Here is a 19,569-nt window from a genome sequence, read left to right on the forward strand (position 1 = left end):
CTGCCCTTCTGGGAGAAACAGGGATGTTCCTCCAGATGTGGAAGGCTGATCAGTGCACTGAGTGTTTCCACTCCCAATCTCAATCCCAGAAACTGAAGAATATCATTTTCCCAAGTGATGTCCCCAAAGTCACCACTGCTGCAACTTTCTGCTTCTCCTTATGGTAGCAAGGAGGGAAAGCACACAACTTGTAGAACACCAAGCTTTGCAAATTCCTTTAACTCTTGAGTGCACACAACAATAAGAACCTCCTGAGGAAAGGTGCAATCCTCTGTTCTGAGCAACACTTTTTATTAAAAAAATCATAAATCCCTTTAGATGTTCCCCTTGTTTATTAGCTTCTGAGCTGACTGTGCAACAAATAAGGCTAAAAATAGCTTACAAAGGCAGGAATAATGGGTGTAAAACATTAAAGATCCCAAGTATTATATATATTCCCTGATCAGTTTTGTGGGCTTTTGGAAGTGCTTGGCTTTGCAGAGGAACCTTGAGGATCTCAGTGCCAGCAAGGCAAGAAATAACACAAATAACAAGTGGTTTCTCTCAGTGAATTCACTTATTCTACTGAATCATAGCTGTATCCTGCTCATCTTTCACCATAAACCTGCAGAAAACACACAGATTGTTCTGTGGTTGTGTCTATTGCAGGTTGCACTCAAAGATTCTGGGTTTAAGGCTCAGCAAAAAACCCACCCTGAGGTGTGCAGGGCTGAGCATAGAGTGGCAATGTCCACAGTAATGGGGACAGGAGCAGGATAAGTCTGCATGGACATGCCAGCCTGGCCCAGGGCAACACGGCACAGCGCTTCCAGCTCCCTGGGACAGAAGTGCTGGAGTGTGTCACCACCTGCATTCCTTCTGGTAGAGCTGCCTGGCGAGAGGGGGTCTTTTTGAGTGACTCCCATGCTGGATCTGACCCTCAGCACACATCATGTGTCAGAATTCCTTTAGCTGTTGAGTTCCCCTTGTTAAACCTTCTCTGGCTCTGGTCACAGACTCCTGGGATCCTGTTCACTGAGATCATCCATCACTCCTCAGCTAGTCCAAGCAGGCCCTTGTGTTGTGCCCTGAGGTTTCTGCTACTTTCACTTTGATTTCCCCAGTGACTCATCCATTTCATGCCACTGAGGGGGATTTACAGTCCATCTTTCCATGTCACTTTTCCTCCTGCAGGAAGCAGTGTTGATTTCCTAGGAAAAAATATCTAGAAGTGCAGAGCTCTTCCCTAAGCACTTCAGCTGGGGTGACTGTACATGCTTCAAGATTCAGGCAGTGCATGGCCAGCAGCATGGGATGAGAAACCCATTGCTCCTTTGCAAATTTGGAACAGCAAGAAGGTTGGCCATAGTATGGATAGAGCATGGGATGAGAAACCCATCGCTTCTTTGCAAATTTGGAACAGCAAGAAGGTTGGCCATAGTATGGATAGAGCCTTTTCCTCCCACGTCCAGCACAGCACAGCTGGGCATGGGGTCACCTAAGCCTAGATCCCATTGTGAGTTACTCCTCCTGCAGAATTTGTGATAATTTTATTCTTCCAGTGCTTAGTTACTACCTTGTGGCTCTGTAACTCTGAAAGCAGATCTAGATGCACACTCATCATTTATTATTAATAGTCAGAGTCGCCACATAAAAATACAAAAGCAGCTGGAGTGAAGAGGCAGTTCTGCTGCTGAACTAAGCAATCTGCCAGCATCAGAACTGATCTCACCAGGCCTCCAGGCTGCAGCTTTTGCAGCTCTGGAACATGAGCAGCCCAGCCACTAATCAGCCAGTGTTGCACAAAATTAAAGCTTTCTGATGTGCTTTCCAAATTACTCATTTCAGACTCTCCAACAAACCTTTCAAAGAGCAGCATGGGTTGAATCTGTCTTTCAAACGAGGTTACAGAGAGATGCTCTTAGGGCTTGCACTGCATCAGGTGCAACCTTTACTCCGAATGCTTTTATTTGGGATTCTGCAGTCCTGGAGGCAGAGTTGCTGATCTCATTAACAGAAAGAGGTTTTTCTTAGGATCATTAGCAGAAAAGCTGTGCTCAGGTCTCTGCTGACACCTACTGGACACACAAACCAACACCAGTGCTGAAACAGAAGCAGTAACTGGGGATTTTACACCCAAGCTATTCCGGTTCTGGTGATGCATGACAGGTGTTATAACCCATCAGGCTGTCACTTAAAAGTACGGCTAATTGGACTGCTAATTGTTCACAGTTCATAAATTATGCACACAGCATTTGCTTTTAATGGAGACTTCATACAGAAATTGGGAAGAGAGTGGAAAATAATTACTTGAATGAATCTGATGATTAAACCAGAAGGAAAACTACCACTTGCCTGTAGTTGGAGCAGTACCTTCTAAAATGCTTGTCATTCATCAAGACTTCATGTTTTCCTTGTAAAATATAATGCATTAATACAATCAGTGGCATTTGTATCATCATCAAATAATAGGTCACCCTTAAACTGAAAGTCAATATGCTGGAAAGTCAACAGGGGACTAAAGAGCCCATTTTTAATTTGTCTTTGACTAACATTGTGACTGGTATTCAGGGTTGAACTGATCTTCAAATCATGTTAACTGCTTTGTTTCTAATGACAAACATCCTACACTGAATAAATCATGGGATTTTTTATGAACTGGGGTTCTAAGAAGTGACCCAATATCCTTGAGACTGCAGTTTGCCTTGTCCAGGCTCATCTCAAGGGAGGAAAAAGCAAAGAGCCACAGCTGGAGGGTTGGAGCCTCAGAGATGGCTTTACAGTGTCTAAAACTTGAGTGTCTTGCTGCCTTCTGACATCTTCAGCCCAAAGGGGCTGAAGGGTGACACCAACATGAGCATGTGAGAGATGTGACAGTGATGTCCAAGAGTGGCTTGGCCAGAAGGCAATTAATACAATGTTTTCTTACCTGGGAACAAGCAGCTGTGACCACGGGCAGAGTTTTCAGAGTGCCAGTTAAACACTGAATTAATCCTCTGGTCTCTTTCTCACAGATGAACACACAAAACTATTATTAGGTACAGGAACAGACTGACACGCTGGTTTGTGTGCCAGCATGGCCAAGGCCTTCTCACACACTCTGTAATGTCAGGTGAGAGGCAGAAAGCTTCAGCACAGCTGGGACACAACAGCATTTTGGCAGGCACCTGCAGCCTTTAGTGTGGTTTATGTGTCTCCCTCTCTGCTGTCTGTGGTTTATTTAAGACCCCTCACTCTGTAGTTGTGTTTTTTAAAGCATACTTTTCAAAATGTGGCTTTAGAGACCTATCTACCTCACTTGTTCATAAGTGCTGTGATAGGAGGAGAGGCTGAGGGAGCTGGGGGTGTTTAGCCCAGGGAAAAGGGGGCTCCAGAGAACCTTCTCACTTTCTACAACTCCCTAACAGGAGGATGTAGCCAGAAGGGTGTCAATCTCTTCTCCCATTTAACAAGTGACAGGATAAGAACACAATGCCTGAGATTGCTCCAGAGGAGGTTTAAATTGGATATTAGGGAAACTTTCTTCATGGAAGGTGTTGTCAGTCACTGGAGCAGGCTGCACGGGGCAGTGGTGAAGTCACCATCCCTGGGGGGCTTTAAAAGATGTGTAGATGTGGCACTTGGGGACATGGGTTAGTGGTGGGCTTGGCAGTGCTGGAGTAATAGACTCAATGACCTAAGAAGTCTTTTTCAACTGAAATGATTCAATGATTCTGTGATTATGAGAAGTACAGGCCAAGCACAGCTTTAAAACACAGGCTGGCTTTTTACTGGAGCTGCAGCAGGTCCATGTCAAAAAGGATCTGGTCAAGAATCTCCCCTTGCTGCAGCCTGATTTAGTGTTTCACAGAAATGTGCTAATTTGTGAGGCCTCAAAGACTGCAGCCTGCTGCACTCATTCAACTCTTCACATACAAGACTAACATGGCACTAACCAACACTTGATAAAAATGTTTTGAAATCTGTGTTACTCCAGCTTCACTAACACCTTCTCGCTCTGTTAGTTCACTCCTGATGCAGCTCCCAGGGTACTTCATGGTAGACCTCAGTCCTGGCATCCCCAGCCCTGCTCTTGCTGGAAGTAATTTCACAGAAATGTTTACCTGGCCTGAGGTGCACTGATGAGGGCATCAAATCATTAGAAAACTAAGCCAGCAGGAAAAAGAGGGTTGTTTAGTGCCTGAGCTGGTTAGCAAGAGTCAGCTGGGGTGGTGGGGACTGAAGGGAGAAGAAAGATGGCCAGACCCAAGCACTGAAGGAAGCAGAACCACACTTTTCAGGGACTTCTAGCCACATCTGTATTGTAAATTATCCCACATCAATCTTGTTACCTCCTGCAGCTACCTAGGTAAGAGTTAAATCTAATCTCACCATTCACAACCCCCTTTTTTCATTTACACTAGCCATACCTTGCTGTGGAAGGACAGGTATGCCAGAAATTCCTGTCCCACCCTTCCAATAAGCCATCACTGTGGAAAGATATGAGTTTTGTCTAAACAAGTAAGAAAACGCTGCTCAACTTGCAAAATCCAGTAGCTGCAGGGCAAAGTAGCAGTGCTGAGTAGTCAAAGGTCAAATCTTTTCCCAGTGGACTTCAGGAGCATGACAGAAGTTACAGTAAATGCTTACAGCATGGAAACCAGCTGCATTAAAATTTCACAAACAAACAGGTATTATCATTCATCTGGCAATGTTTTACAGGAATTCCCTTCCCAAGGCTGGCCTGAGAATGATGCCAGGCTGAGACACTTTCATTTCCTGCACAGAAGACAATTTATTTCTTGTCTCACAAAATAATGACAGTATGTTCATTTGCGTCACAAACAGTTGAAAAATTCGATAAAACTGAAACATTGTATTTTTAAAGCCTGTACAAGGAAAAACACTGCCTGTCTCTCACACTTAACTCTGGCAAAACAAAGGAAGGCCCAATCTTAGTTTCTGGTTCAAAATACTAATTTAAGGCTTTAGGCCTTCAAACAAAAAGGTTATACTGATAAATTAATACAAATTTATGCCATGCAAATACACTTCCATTGTTTTATTTTCTTTTTTTTTTTCAATGGCAAACAGAGCTGGTTTTTAAATATTATACTCCGGGGGATTGCTGCCATCAATACAGTAATACCTGCTCTCTGCATATACACATTTTCACATGATGAAGAGCACACAGGGAGCACATGGTATTGCTTTACCTCCCCTTCAGATACCTCCCTCACATGACTTCTCTAAACACAGCTAAACTCTTAGAGACATGAGACACTTTGGATGAGCTCAAAAAGAAAACACAGCTTGTGCACAAACTCAGTGACACCACAGCCTACGGTCACGTCCTTTTCCTCAGTCTGTCTGAGGAACTCACGTTTCTTATATTTATAATATTTTGAGTTGACTGTACCTGCAAAAAAATAGAAAAGGGCACTGAAATTCTGACAACTGACATTTCACTTTCCTTTCCTTCCCACCAGTATCTTACGACTTCCCTTTCAAAATTACTTTTTTGGTATGCTTCAGTTTAAGTTAAAAAAATAGCCTTAACAGGCAACTTTTTTAGCCTGTCTTACAGTCTATGACTTCATGACTATTGGCACTTCCACATATAATGGGTTAAAGCAACATTTTCCTGCCACAATGCATTTTTCACAGTGTGGTGTTTTCAGAGTGTCTTCCAGCTGCCAGTGCTCAGCTTTCAGTTGCTTTTTTGGCACTTAAACAGTTCACAGTCAGTCAGTTTGGGCTGCACTGGTGTGTCAGCCTCTGAGCTTCACTGTGGCACTTTCTGCAGGACTGGAGCAAACACTGTTTTCTTCTTGCAGTCGAGCTCCTGCGTTGACTGGGCTCAGAAACTGCCATCAGTGCGTCAGACCTGCTGAAAGGAAAGGGCTTCCTTTCCCTCTGGAGCTCTTGCTGCTCACAGTCTGGGCCACCAAACCAGAGCTCACACACAGGAGAAGAAACCACACTATGGCTTGTGTGCAGTCCCATCTCTCCAATTTTCTGGTAGTCTGGCTGCAAAGGGCTCCAATCCCTGGGGCTTCCCCGTTTTCCTCCGTGACAAACGCGCTGCCCAGTGCCTCCATCCCAGACCCCCATCCCCTCAGAGGCTGGTGTCGATGGTGCCTGCTCTGGCCTTCAAGGTGGTCTCAGAGATGGTGTCTGGCTGCCCATCCCGACAGAAGAGCACAGCGGGAGTCTTGCAGGCCCACATGGCCACCTCTCCCCTGCTCGCCGGGCTGGAGGAGGACAGGGCGCTGCCCGGGGTGCCGCTGTGCCGATTGATGTAGCGTTCCCGGACACGGTCAGCCCGGCCTCGTGGCTCTGGCTGGCGGCTCGGGACCGACAGGTAGGCGACCACGTTGTTCCTAGTCCTGTAGCCGCCCTCCCGGCTGCGCCGCAGCAGCACAGAGATGTTGGGGTTGCGGGCGGCGTAGATGAGCGGGTTGATGGCGCCGTTGGCCCAGGCCATCCCGCTGGCCACAGCGTCCATGGTGGGTGAGAAGGGCAGGCTGCCAGCAGCCGCAGCCAGCCCCAGGATGCAGTAGGGCCCCCAGCAGCAGATGATGGAGACGATCATGATGAGGACGGTGGTGGCCGTGCGCATCTCGCCGTAGGCGCGCAGCAGGTGCCCGTAGGTGGTGAGCGGCCGCACGCGGCTCTCGGCCAGGCGCACCGCCCGGCAGATGTTGAAGTGGCAGAAGCACATGACGGCGAAGGGCACGAGGTAGCAGAGCACGATGAGGGCCGCGCCGTAGGGCGGTCCCAGCCGTGAGGAGCCCCAGGGCAGCACAAAGATGCACCTGTAGGCACCGGGACGGGCTTCGCGGTGCCCCTCGCCCGCCAGCCCGTACCAGGGCCCGGCCAGCGCCAGGGCGCACAGCCAGACGGCCGCCAGCAGCTGCGCAGCGCGGCGGCGGCCCATCTTGTGCCGGGGCTGGCGGACGATGGCACAGTAGCGGTCGAAGGAGAGCAGGGCCATGGTGAGCGTGGCGGCGATGCCCAGCCCGGCGTGGAGCGCGGCGCTGGCCAGGCACAGGCGCTGCCCGAGGAGCCAAGCGCCGGGCGGGCGGCCGAGCAGGCTGAGCAGGGCCAGCGGCAGGCACAGCAGCGCGCCCAGCAGCTCCGACAGCGACAGCGACAGCACGAAGGCGTTGGTGACCGTGCGGAGCTGACGGTGCCGGGCGATCACCAGCACCACCGCCCCGTTACCCAGCGCAGACAGGGCAAAGATGAGCAGCAGCGCGGCCGCCTGCGAGGCCAGCGCCGCCGCCGACCACGCCGGCCCCGCCGCCGCCGCCGCCCCGCCGCTCTCGTTGCCGCCGCCGCCCCGGGAGAGGTTTCCCGGCACGGCCGCCGCCGGCTCCATGCGCAGCCTCATGCCCGGCTGGCCCCGCCGCGGCTGCGGAGGCGCTGCCGCCCCGGCCCCGCTGACGTCGCTCGGCCTCCGTTGCCCGGGGAACCGGCCGGGCTGGACACGGCGGAGCGGAGCGGAGCGCAGCCGAGCGCGGGGCCGGGGCACGCCGGGCAGCACGGCTGGGATGGGCACGGGGACCTCCCCTCGCCCCACACCGGCGTCCCCACACAGACCCTGTAAGCTCCTCTACCCTCCTGGCCCCTGTCCCCGCAGCCCTCTCCACCACGAAGAACCGGTTACCCCCACTTTGGCAGGAGCCGGGACTACCTCACCCCACACCGGCGTGATTCCCATCCCAGAGTCGGGGATAGGTCCCCACAGACCCTTTCACCCCCCAGATCCTATCAGCCCCTCTCCCCTCACAGGCCCTCTTCCCTCACATCCCTCTCCCCTCCTGTCCCCATCCATCGCGAAGGACCAGCTACCCCCCCCCAATGCTTTGGCAGAGGCTGGGACCACCCTGCTTCCCACTCTCCAGACGGGATTGAGGGATCACCAGCTGTACCGTTGAGGGATCAGGTCAGGGACTCCTAAATGGGCAGCACGACCCTTCCCCCCTCTCTCAGCCATGCTGGAGCTGCCTGACCCTACCTGAAAAGTTTCTTAGGGATGGGGGTAGTGAATAGCTAAAGAAGTTCATGGCTGAGGAGCTTCCAAATGTGCTGTGCTAGGCTTCCTAACTTGCTCTCCCAGCTCTTTCCCGGGAGCCAGGCTGGTGGCTGATCACAAGGGAGATGCCCAGAAGCTGAAAACACATAGTGGAGTTTGCTCCAGCAAGCACAGAGGATGTGCATGTCACTTCTTACTCCCCTGGACCAGAAGCTGTACAGGATTTACCCAGAGGTTACAAGAAAACTGCAAGCAAGAGCCCCAAACACTATCCTAAAAAACCTTCATTCTCAGAATGAGATTTTTGTTTCTTCACATTTCAACATTGTAATTGTCAACTTGGCAGAAGAAATTCCTCCCAGGCATTTCAATGCCAAGCTCACCAGTGTGACTTTCTCCCTTCTGCTGGATGAGCTACTGGGAGATGATCATTCTCATTTTCATGTCTCATTTTAACAAGTGCACCCAGATACTCCCACAAGTGTCTTCCATAAACAAGCACCATTTTGTCCAGAGACACGGTGAAAATCACAGGCCATGAGTGGTCTAAAGCTCTGCTCCTGCCACTGCTAATGCTTGATTTGGCTTTTCCATTGGCAATCCTCCCTGGAAGGATTCTGGCAAAGCAAACACTGACTGCACTCCACTGCACAAGCTGGCCTTGGACTGAGACAAAATCATCAGTAAATAATTAGCAAAAGTCATTATGGCTCAGACCTTCAAATACAGCTGCTGCTGTTGAAAGTTAACCACGGGGTATTTGCAGCCAGTGGTCTGAGATAAGCTAGAGAGGAAGGCTTAGGGAAGCAGCATGGTATGGACATTCAGTGAGGACAGTGGAGAGTTCTGATGAAATCCCTGCATCCAGCCCTGGAATGCAGGAGGGGTCTGGTGGAGTGAAGCAAGTCTAGTTGACAAAGTGGGTATCTGGACAGGCCCAAGAAGGGAAGCTGGGGCATGAGACAGAGCAGCATGGCTGGCTGAGCAGGAGGCCAGGCAATTCAATCCAACAGCCATGACACTCAGCAGAATCCTGGAAATGTGGGAAAACGTGAGGAGAAAGGAAGTGTTTTCAGCTGGCATTTAATAGGAATCTGGCTTTGAAATTCATAATTTGCAGACATAGAGAAGGCACGTAACTTTGAAGACAACTCTCCATGATCAGCTCCGACTACTGTGAATTACTATTAGAGGGGAAAAAAAAGAAAAATGTTATGGCTTCTCAGAGCAGCCCATTTATGCTAATCACTGTGCACCCAATATGCTAATCACAACAGGGCAACACAGCTTGTTATCTTGAAGCACTGCAGATGCTGTCAGACCATCCAAAGCTGTTCCTGCTGCTCTGGCACATCACAGTGAGCTGTGTGGAGAAGCAGAACAGAAATCCATGGGCAAGAGAGGTGCAGCACCATCAGTGAGACTTTGCCATCACCCATGGCTCGGGTCACTTGAACAAGAAGCCGTATTTCAGTGGGTCCTCCTCCTCAACAGTGAAGGTGGCTGTGCCAGTGTAAAAGGCTTCTCCTGAGACTTCCACAATGACAGCATTGTAGTCCCCAAACTTGGCTTCCTGCAGAGGGATTAGGATCAGGACAGAGGGGATAAGTGGTTCCATTTCTCAACTCCACAAAATGCCAGTGCTACCCAGTACTTATGCAGATACCCCTCCCCAAGCACTCTGCCCATCCCAAAGTGTGCAGCAGCCATGCAAGACAAAGAGGTCTTACTGTTATTTGCTTCTCTCCTTGAAAACCTTGAAAGTGTGAGGTTTGTGGAAGGGAAAGACCCCCCAAGCACCTCCTCCCTTCCATACACCCTTCCCCAGGCACAGAAAGGTCTTTCTGCTTCTACACTGAGCCAAGGCAACAGCAGTTTTCCAGCAGTCCTTGAGAGAGGTGGAAAGATCAGCACAAGCCACTTGCCTTCACTGCCTTCCCAGTGAACAAGGACCCTGTGGTGCTGCTTCGGAAGGTTCTGGTCTGATTCAGCTGGATGAGTCCCTTATGGTACTGCAGGGCAATGCGAGCTGTCACACCTGAACCTGTGGGACTTCGGTCAACCTACACGCAGTGGAGAAGATAAATCAGGCTCTAGTATTCTGGGGTTTAAGAGGAAACAGTATTGCTCCACTCAGATCTCTCTGCCACCTTTATACTGTGCTTGGGGGAAACCCCTCTAGCCCAGGGTTTTGTGCAGGATCCACAGTAACAAATGAGAAAAAATGAAGCAGGAGCTTTGGGGTACTTCTGGATTGTGATTAGCTTTGTGATTAGCTTTGGCACACTTATAGGGATGGATGATCTAATAGTTATTGAAGCTATTTAGGAAGCACCTGAAAGCTTACCAGCATCATAACCGAAAGACTGAGAGGGACAGAAGCCACCTGAACCATTCTTATATAAGGCAGGATCAGTTTTTCTTACACTGAGAGAGCTGCTGGCCAGTTTGGTTTTTAAAACCTCCAAAAACAGAGTGTTGCAAAACTTCTGAGGTGACCTGTCCCAGTGCTCCATACTCCTCACTGCTGGGAAGTCCAACTTCCCCCACCATTTATGTGATACTGCAGACAAGGACAGAATTTTATATCCCATTTCTTGGCTCTGGTCATCCCCAGAAACTCCTCCCTTAGATTAAGACTTTAGGGACATGAACTATGTTGGGATCCTGCCTCAGTCCTTGAATCCCTGGGAAATTCCCATCAATGGATTTATAGGTATAAACCTTTTTAAAATGCCACCATCTAAGATGTGCAGAAGTATTTCTGCCTTTAGGAATTAAAACAGGACGTATGAAGTGACACTTGGCTCTTCAGACATTTGACAGCAGGAGAAACAATCACTGCCCAAACTGAAAGCAGAACTGTCCTTCTCTGCAGTGGATGCAAGAGGGGACAAAGGTGGTCCCTCATGTGACTGCAAAGAGCCTGTTTCTGTACCTGTTCATCTGCAAACACACAGATGTTTGTGGTGGGCTCCTCACTAAAGGCATCTTTCCCATCTGTCAGTATGGTGCCATAGAGGAAAGCCAGGTCTTCACTTTCAGGGTGATGAAGCTTGAACTGGGAACAGCACAGAGAGGGTCATATGCAGCAGCACCATGTGCAGCAGCACCATGTGCAGTACAGTTTTCATGAAGAGACCAGAGGAAGGGGATAAGGCCACACTGCTGCATTTCCACCTCTGCTTCTCTAGTAGCAGAGGCAGATGCAGCAGCAGGAAGGCAACCTCCTTCTCACATCCTTGTAAAGACTCTTAACATTCATCAAGGGGCTGGAGGGATGGGACTCCCCCCCCACCATCCTGAGTGTCTCAGTCTGGTGCAGCCACCCTGAAGGGAAGGTGCAGGGGTGCCACAGTGCTCTCCCATACCTGTTTCTTCACCGCTTCTGTCACTGCACTCGCTGCACAGACAAGGTCTCTGGTCTTTGAGGAGCACACATCAAGGCCCAGCTGCTCAGCGCTGAGGAAGGCATAGAAAGTGCCACCGTAGCCGATGTCAACCACCACCTTCCCATGGCCAGGGACATCAATGGCCAAGTCTGAGCAGAGAAAGGGGAGGGAGGTGAGCAGTGGAAACCATACTGATCCATGGGCTTGCACACGGAGTGAAGGAACCCAAGGGCAGTGGACAGGGATGATGACTTGAGTGCTCCCATGCCAGAAAGCAGCATGTTACACCTTATGCCATCCCTGACAACATCTGAAGAACATCGGAATCGGACAGGGATTTGCCAGATGCCCCTCAGCCAGGCCCCCAGCCCCCCAAACCCCAGCGCAGCAGGCGCGGCTCCCACCGGTGGCGGCGGCGAAGGCGGGCACGCTGTGGAAGCGGACGGGGTTGCCGCTGCGCTGGCCGTCCCAGGGCACGAAGGCGGTGACGGGCCCGCAGGGGCAGCGCAGGCGGACGGCGGTCTCGGGGCGGGAGGGCTCCGGCACCAGCCCGTAGTCGAGGGCGAAGCGGCCGAGGGCCAGCACGGCGTGGCCGCACATGGCGCTGTAGCCGGCGCCGTGCAGGAACAGCGCCGCCAGGTGCGCGCCCTCGGCGGCCGCCTCGCCGCGCACCACCACGGCCCCGTACATGCCGGCGTGCCCGCGCGGCTCGTGCACCAGCGCCCGACGCACGTGGTCCTGCGCGGCCGCCACCTCCCGCCGCAGCGACAGCAGCGACAGCCCGCCCGCCGCCGCCCGCTCCGCCGCCTCCAGCCGCGGGAGGATGCGCAGCGGCTCGCCGCCAGTGTGCATCTCCACCGTCTGCAGCACCGGGCCCGAGGGCCAGTGAGGCGGCAGCGTCCGCCCGGCTCCGGCGGCACCGACACCGACACCGACACCGACACCGACACCGACACCGACACCGACACCGACACCGACACCGACACCGACACCGGTCTCCGCCGCCATCGCTCGCGCGCCCCCGGGGCGGCACCCCGGGACCGGGACCGCGCCGCAGGCCACGCCCCCATCCGAGACCACGCCCCCGACCGAGCTCGAACTATTCACAGAGGCCGTACCCCATGACGTCACTTTCCCGCCCAAATACACGCCCCTGTGAGGCCCCGCCCACGGCCGCGGCACAGACCACGCCCCGTCCTGAGGCCCCGCCGCCATTAAATGACCACGCCCCCTCGCAGCTGCCACGCCCACAGTCCAGGCGGAGCCGATGCCGTGGCGGAAGCGGAAGTGCCGCGGCGGAAGTACCGAGAGGGGCGGTTGCCGGGTAACCGCGATGTTCCGCGCGGGTAGGACAGGCCGGGAATGGGGAAGGGAAAGGAAACGGGAAAGGGAAAAGGGGTGCGGATTGGGGTGGAGGTAGGGATGGGTTGTCAGCGACTGGAGGGGGCTCGGTTCCTCTGTCGGTAACGGCCCCTCTCGGCCGCGCTCTCCCCGCAGCCGTGGACATCCAGCCCGCCTGCCTCGGGCTGTACTGCGGCAGGACCGTCCTGTCGGTGAACGGCTCTCTGGAGACCTACGGGGACTGCGGGGTAAGTGCGGGGCTCGGCGAGGGGACGGGGCGGCCCGAGCGGCCCCGCGGGCCCGGCCCAGTCCCGGCACCGGCGCGGTGGGGCCGCACGGGACGGGCTCAGCTCCCCCACCGGAACCGGAGCTGCTCCGGGACACGGGGCCCGAAGGAGCTGCTGCAGGCTCGGTGCGAAACCCGAGCTGAGCGGAGGGTCTGGGATAGCGGGAACAGAACGGGATGGTGTGGAGAGCGGCCCTGGAAGCCCAGGGGTTTAATGGGATGTTATTCCTAAGGGAGAGAGCAAGATCCAGGGAGGGTGGGAAGAAGGGGAAGCAAGAAACCGCTCAGAACAGTGTTTGTGAGCAGCCTGGTGGGTGAGCGGGAGGTGGGAGAGGAAAATGGAATTTTGGATGAGCCTTTAAAAGATGCTTCACCTTTGTTTATATCAAGAATCAAGAGCTAGAGGGAGCAAGGCCAGTGTAAGCTGAGAAATTACTGAGGTATTGTTTCATCTCTTTAAAAATCAAGTCTGTTTCTTGCCCAAGTGCTGCTTCAAGCTGTTTGTCCAGGAACTTCCATGACTTGCTGTTGGTACCAGGGTTGTAAACACCATCTCTGCTCTCTGTAGGTGTGTCCCAGAGGCCAAAGGACTGATGACAACAAAATCTGCAGGGAGTGTGTGGGATCCCCAGACCGCTATGACTGGCTCTACCTCGGCTTCATGGCCATGCTGCCCCTGGTGCTACACTGGTTCTTTATTGAGTGGTATTCTGGAAAGAAGAGGTTTGTGTGCCTCAGCTACAGATAAGTTGTTTAAAAGTGGAAGTCTTGTATCCATGAGTGATCAGTCAGAGATGATAAATTGATCTGACCAGCAGTTCTTAGAACCCCAGAATGGTTTGGGTTGGGAGGGACCTTAAAGACCATCTATTTCTACACCTCCTGCCATGGACAGGGACACCTTCCACTAGACCAGGTTGCTCCAAGCCCCATCCAGTCTGGCTGTTGGTTGAGCTGATATGGTAGCATATAAGCTTTGAGAAAGTGTCCTGCAGATCCTTTTTGCCAGTCATTACCCTTGGGGCATGGTCTGTATCTAATGTGGTCGTGCCCAGGCTGTCTGGCAGTTTGGGCTGGGCTGGGTTTTCCAGTAGGCAGGAGCAGTGGGTTGTGTCACTCTCTCTCTCCTGGGCCAGACCTACCACTCACAGAGGCCCTGGCCAGTGGAAGAGAATGGATTTGAGTTCTCTCTTTTGGAAAATGTAGTCTGGGCTTTGGTCTTAATAGCAGAGCTGCTGTGACCTTCACATTAGCATGGTGCATGAAGGAATTTCTGAGAAAAGGGAGTTTAAACCCACAGCTGCCATGTGGCCATTAGGTGCTAGACTGGAACTTTTAAGAAGTAATGACTGGAGCAAACTCAACTGTTCTGGGATTGAAATGAGATGATCTTTAAGGTCCCTTCCAACCCAAACCATTCTTTGATTCTGTGAACACTGAAAACATGGGAGACTGGGAGAGTTTAATATATATATGGTCTTTAAAAGGATCTGCATCTTTGAAAATGTTGCTTATATCATAGCTAACAATATAACACTGTTATTAATGTTATATCATAGGTAACAAATACCTGAAGGGAAGTTCTGGCCAGGTGGGGGTTGGTCTCTTCTCCCAGGCACTCAGCAATAGGACAAGGGGGCACGGGCTCAAGCTCTGCCAGGGGAAATTGAAGCTGGAGATGAGAAAAAAATTCTTTCCAGAGAGAGTGCTCAGGCATTGGAATGGCCTGCCCAGAGAGGGGGTGGATTCCCCATCCCTGGAGGTTTTTCAGCTGAGATTGGCCGTGGCACTGAGTGCCATGATCTGGTAAAGGGACTGGAGTTGGCCCAAGGGTTGGACTTGATGATCTCAGAGGTCTTTTCCAACCCAATCAATTAAAAAAAATGCAGTGTGTTACCCTCACTGCTGCTTTCTTTGACCTATTGTATTTTACACTAAATTATCTGAAATTCTAAATGAGTTTTCACACTCAACTCTTTATTGAAGCAGAGCTGTACTAACTTTGGTCACAGTGGATATTAACTCTGCAGAAGGTTCTGTTTTTCAGTCAGTGTTCAGATTTCCTGTAGAGTTAGGATAACAGTAACTCTGTGTGTTGTTCCACAGCTCCAGCGCGCTGCTGCAGCACATCACGGCCCTGCTGGAGTGCAGCATTGCAGCACTGGTCACCCTGCTGGTCAGTGACCCCGTGGGGTCCCTGCACATCCGCTCCTGCAGGGTGAAGAAGCTCTCGGACTGGTACACGATGCTCTACAACCCGAGCCCTGACTACATCACCACAGTGCACTGCACTCATGAGGCCGTCTATCCCCTGTGAGTGTGAAGCCTTTTGTGCTCCTGTCTGTCCCTTCCTGTTGTACAGCTGTGTTTCTGTTCGTGCCTCTTCTCAGAGTGTTCAGATACAGCTCAGATTGATGAGTATCAGTCCCTGAAGTCTTTCATGCATTGAGCTGTTTCAGGCATGAAACATTTAGCAACATTTTCTGAATAACCAGAGAAGGTGGCATAGTCCAGGCTATCATCTGGGTTGGAAAAGACCTCTAAGATCAAGTCCAACCTATGATTGGCCACCACCCTGTCAAGCAGACCAGGGCACTAAGTGCCAGTCGTTTCTGAAACACTTCCAGGGATGATGACTCAACCAGCTCCCTAGGCAGCCCTGTTACAATCACTCTTTCTGTGAAAAAATTCCTCCTGATGTCCAACCTGAACCTCCCCTGGCACAGTTTAAGACTGTCCTCTGGTCCTGGCACAGTTTAGCTATGAGGCTCAAAGCGTCTTTTTTTCTTTTTGTTTTCCTTTGCTACATCTTGACCGGATTTCCCCCTTGGAAAAGTGAGACCATAATTTTGTGTTTATATTCTTTGGTTATAAGTTCTTTAGACTTCACTGAGTAACCCCAAATTCTCTGGTTGTGCCTTGAATCTTCATAAAAAAACTACATTTTAAGGAATTTCTCTTTTTTTCTTTTTTTTTTCTCCCCAGGTACACAATTGTGTTTATATATTACGCTTTCTGTCTTGTGTTAATGATGCTACTTCGGCCTCTCCTGGTTAAGAAAATTGCCTGTGGTTTAGGAAAGTCTGATCGATTTAAAAGCATTTATGCAGCACTGTACTTCTTCCCCATCCTCACCGTGCTGCAGGCTGTGGGAGGAGGTCTGCTCTGTGAGTTCTCTCCTAATAACACTCATAAACATACCTGTAAATGTACACTGAGAAATAATTATGGGAGGGAGGGAAGGGACACTTTGGGAATAGGGACATTGTTTAAGGTTATTGTGAGGAATCTCACCTGAAAAGGCTGCTGATGTCCTCACCAGGCTCCTGACCAGCACTGCTTTGCCTCAGCCAGTGCTGCTAGAGACTGTCTCTTTCCCAAAATAGGAATAGAAGGGGTTATGAGAGGAAGTTACTTCAGAGGAAGTTAATTCTACTTTCTGCTAAGGCAGAGTTTGTCTGATTTTGGAGATGGATGGCAGTGTAAGTTTGGGGAGACTGGCTATTTTTGGTTTAGCTTCCAACATCCTTGTTATGTGTGGAGACATGCCACAAAATCCCCTCTCAGCCTGACTACTTTTCTCATTATCTGCTTTTTTCAATTTGTGATTTAAGTGTAGAATAACTCCACCAAGAAAGAGAAATTTGAAAACCTCAGAGAACACTTGCAGAGCTGTGCTTGGCTGATCCTTACTGCTGTGCACGTGTCATGTGCTGATGAGAGATGGGCTGGAGTAGCTTAGCTTGCTTCATACCTCTGGTTATATGTGGAAAATCCCTCTGTTGGACTGTAAATCATGCATTTTTTTTTCTAATGTGTTCCCTTTTTTCTAATGTTTGCCTTTAGATTATGCCTTCCCATACATCATCCTGGTGCTGTCCTTGGTTACACTGGCTGTGTACATGTCTGCTTCTGAAGTGGAGGTGGGTAAACATGTTTCCTATGTTAAAACTCAGAGCATAAAAGACTCGAATGAGCAGAGACAGCTTTATCTCTTACCTTTTCTGAGTAGTGTATTCTGCATTTAAGCCTCTTCCTTTATGCCTTCTCTTGGCTGGAGGAAGCTCCTATGAGACACTGGTGCTGGAAGGGCTCAAACCTCAGAGCCTTCATACAATCCCTGTGCTCCACCTATGACATCTCTTAAATATCAGGAACTGGGGAACAGGCTACTAACAGGATACTGTGTTTATTTTACAAGTCTTTCAAGGATCTCCTGGTGAGAAAGAAAAGGCTTGTTGTCCTCTTCAGCCACTGGTTGCTTCATGCCTATGGAATTATCTCCATTTCCAAACTGGATAAGCTTGAGCAGGACCTGCCATTGCTTGCCTTGGTTCCTGCCCCTGCCCTCTTCTACTTGATAACAGCGAAGTACACGGAGCCATCACGCATCCTCTCAGATGGTGGAAATGGACACTAAAAGGAGGCTGTGTCAACCATCCCAATGATATGGATTAAGCAATTTAGTCAAGCTTTGGAAACTTCTGTTTTAAAAGAAGTTGTTGATGTACCAGACTTCTGGTGAAATGCCTCTGGGTGAGACTGTATAATATGAAAAAGCTGCACTTTGTATCCCTTGTAAGTATCTGGTATAGATCAAAGGGAATGTCTTTGTATCTATTTATCACTGTGAATCTGTATAAAAAGCTTGTGACACACTCTAGACAGCAGTTTGCTTGTGTATGTTTATTTCCTAATACAAATTTGAATTAAACAACAGAGCCTGGTTTTCAATAGACTTTAAATAAAAAAAATAGAGCTCGAATATACCAGAGTGCTTGTTTTTCTGATCACATACTCTAGCTTCTATCCCCCCCCAGAGGAAACAGACTGTCTTCATTTTATCAAAAGATAAAACACGTGCCTGATTCATCATGATGTTTGGGTCTGACTGCTGGGTAAAAGGAGAAAAAATGCATTATAAAGTTCTCTATAAATTATAGTTTATGCTCTGTGTGTTTCTTGTAGGGAGACCTCTTACCAGAGAGCATTAAGTAGATTAGATGAAAGGTTTTCTTTTCTTGGTGGTTGGGTTAAGAAAAAGAATTGGAGTCTCCTTGTTTCCCTAAAGAAATGATATTATCTGTGCTCTACCTTCATCAAAATCTTAATGTGAACACCTTGATAAAAATTGCTAAAGCTCCTGAGGCTGTTCAGAAATGTTTGGCCATGCTGAGCCAAATATCCACTGACAGACTTAGTCTTTTCTCTGTTGTACAGGAAAATGCTCAAAGTGTGTGTCCTGTATATTAATCACCAGTAACTTGGTGCTCTGGAGGGTCTAGAAGATGCAGAGCAGCACTGAAGGGCTAAACACATGGGGGAAGAGTACTAAGATCCTACCAAATTAAACTCTTCCCACTGTATGGATCATTTGCTATAAAAGTGCTTATTTCTATAATAACTGTGGCAGTAATGCAGTGCCTTATTTCCAAAATGCAATTTTACTTTTTATATGGTAACTGAAATACATTTATGCAAACAAGAAGAACAGAAAATTGAAATTCATCTTTTGAATAAAGCTCTCCTCTGACCATCCGTTCAGAAGATCTACAACAGAGTTGAGTTAAAATAGGGCAGATTGCTGTGCCAAAAAAGCACCATAAAAGATACTCTTAAAAGAAAGTCACCTTTTTTGTTTTGAAATAGTTAACATGTTACCATTAAGCACTGTCATGTCATTCAGGATTTTGCCTTTCCTGACTTGTGGTTTTCTGCTTCAGAGTTCAGTGAAAAAAAATCTTTTATCTGCACATTGTCTGTGAAAAAAATAATTACAACTGAATATTACCACAGTTTTCTAAGTATTTCCCAAAATGTTTCACTATTTCTAGAAAGATCAGGAAGAATAAAATGAGTTTTGGCTTATAGAAATACAAAGGTTAATGTATTCCTCTAGACATTTCCTCTGACATTAAAAAGACATGTTTTCTTTCAACAACATCATCCATTTCACCTTGTTGAACAAATTTTAACCTTTGCAAAATCACAAACCACTTGTGTCTGTGCTACCAAATCAAATGGATGAGGGTGCTGAAAACAGCCTGAGCAGCACAGGTCATACCCAAACAGGGGAACCCTTCCTTCTTTGCTCCCACCAAACTGGGTAGACTCAGTCATGTTGGATCAGCTCTGCCAGTACCCAGCTGTTTTCTTCCTGAGGGGACCCTTTTATTCCAGATATGTGATCAGATAGGGCTGATAGCCCAGGGCCTGGAAGGTGTACAGTGTATTTTCAAAAGTGTATCTCCCACACTGCACAGGCTATTCCACATCTCACCTGCATCCCAGCCCCCTCCATGTGGCAGGGAAGCCTTTTCCTGCAGTCCCTGACTGAGCTCAGCAGACATAGGATCTCAATTATGCCTCAGGCAAGTGCCTTGTCCTTGGATATTCCTCTTTGTTTCCTTCCAAATTAAACACACACACACTCCACACAAAGGGTGGATTTGCTCTGTGATGTTTATGTTTCATCCTCTTTCACAGCTAGTTCTTTGTATAAGAAAAAACAGCAGAGAATTTCATACTGAGAAGGGACACTGTCAAGCTTC

At 49.6% G+C, this 19,569-nt stretch overlaps 3 protein-coding genes across 4 annotated transcripts; 1 reads left to right on the forward strand and 2 right to left on the reverse strand.

Annotated features, from left to right (window-relative positions):
- Nucleotides 1-4,772: 4,772 nt before the first annotated feature.
- On the reverse strand, nucleotides 4,773-7,364 carry GPR135 (G protein-coupled receptor 135). Its single transcript, XM_071559361.1, has one exon. It carries the CDS (start codon nucleotides 7,352-7,354, stop codon nucleotides 6,077-6,079), a length of 1,278 nt encoding a protein of 425 aa, XP_071415462.1. The 5' UTR covers nucleotides 7,355-7,364; the 3' UTR covers nucleotides 4,773-6,076.
- A 1,702-nt stretch (nucleotides 7,365-9,066) lies between these two features.
- L3HYPDH (trans-L-3-hydroxyproline dehydratase) lies at nucleotides 9,067-12,460 on the reverse strand. 2 transcript variants are annotated; one of them, XM_071559362.1, is made up of 5 exons: nucleotides 11,796-12,460; nucleotides 11,371-11,540; nucleotides 10,938-11,060; nucleotides 9,925-10,062; nucleotides 9,067-9,572 (listed from the first exon to the last, which is right to left on the reverse strand). In XM_071559362.1, the coding sequence occupies exons 1-5, from the start codon at nucleotides 12,397-12,399 to the stop codon at nucleotides 9,447-9,449; spliced, it is 1,161 nt and encodes a 386-aa protein (XP_071415463.1). In that variant the 5' UTR covers nucleotides 12,400-12,460; the 3' UTR covers nucleotides 9,067-9,446. The 2 variants fall into 2 exon arrangements, with proteins under 2 accessions (XP_071415463.1, XP_071415464.1); XM_071559363.1 differs by having other exon boundaries at nucleotides 12,384-12,453.
- A 200-nt stretch (nucleotides 12,461-12,660) lies between these two features.
- Nucleotides 12,661-17,783, forward strand: JKAMP (JNK1/MAPK8 associated membrane protein). The gene is made up of 7 exons (XM_071559364.1): nucleotides 12,661-12,737; nucleotides 12,889-12,980; nucleotides 13,587-13,741; nucleotides 15,125-15,331; nucleotides 16,004-16,185; nucleotides 16,865-16,941; nucleotides 17,220-17,783. Exons 1-7 carry the CDS (start codon nucleotides 12,725-12,727, stop codon nucleotides 17,436-17,438), a joined length of 945 nt encoding a protein of 314 aa, XP_071415465.1. The 5' UTR covers nucleotides 12,661-12,724; the 3' UTR covers nucleotides 17,439-17,783.
- Nucleotides 17,784-19,569: the final 1,786 nt, after the last annotated feature.

This window comes from Pithys albifrons, chromosome 6 (assembly GCF_047495875.1).
Source record: "Pithys albifrons albifrons isolate INPA30051 chromosome 6, PitAlb_v1, whole genome shotgun sequence".
In the NCBI taxonomy this organism is placed as follows: domain Eukaryota; kingdom Metazoa; phylum Chordata; class Aves; order Passeriformes; family Thamnophilidae; genus Pithys; species Pithys albifrons.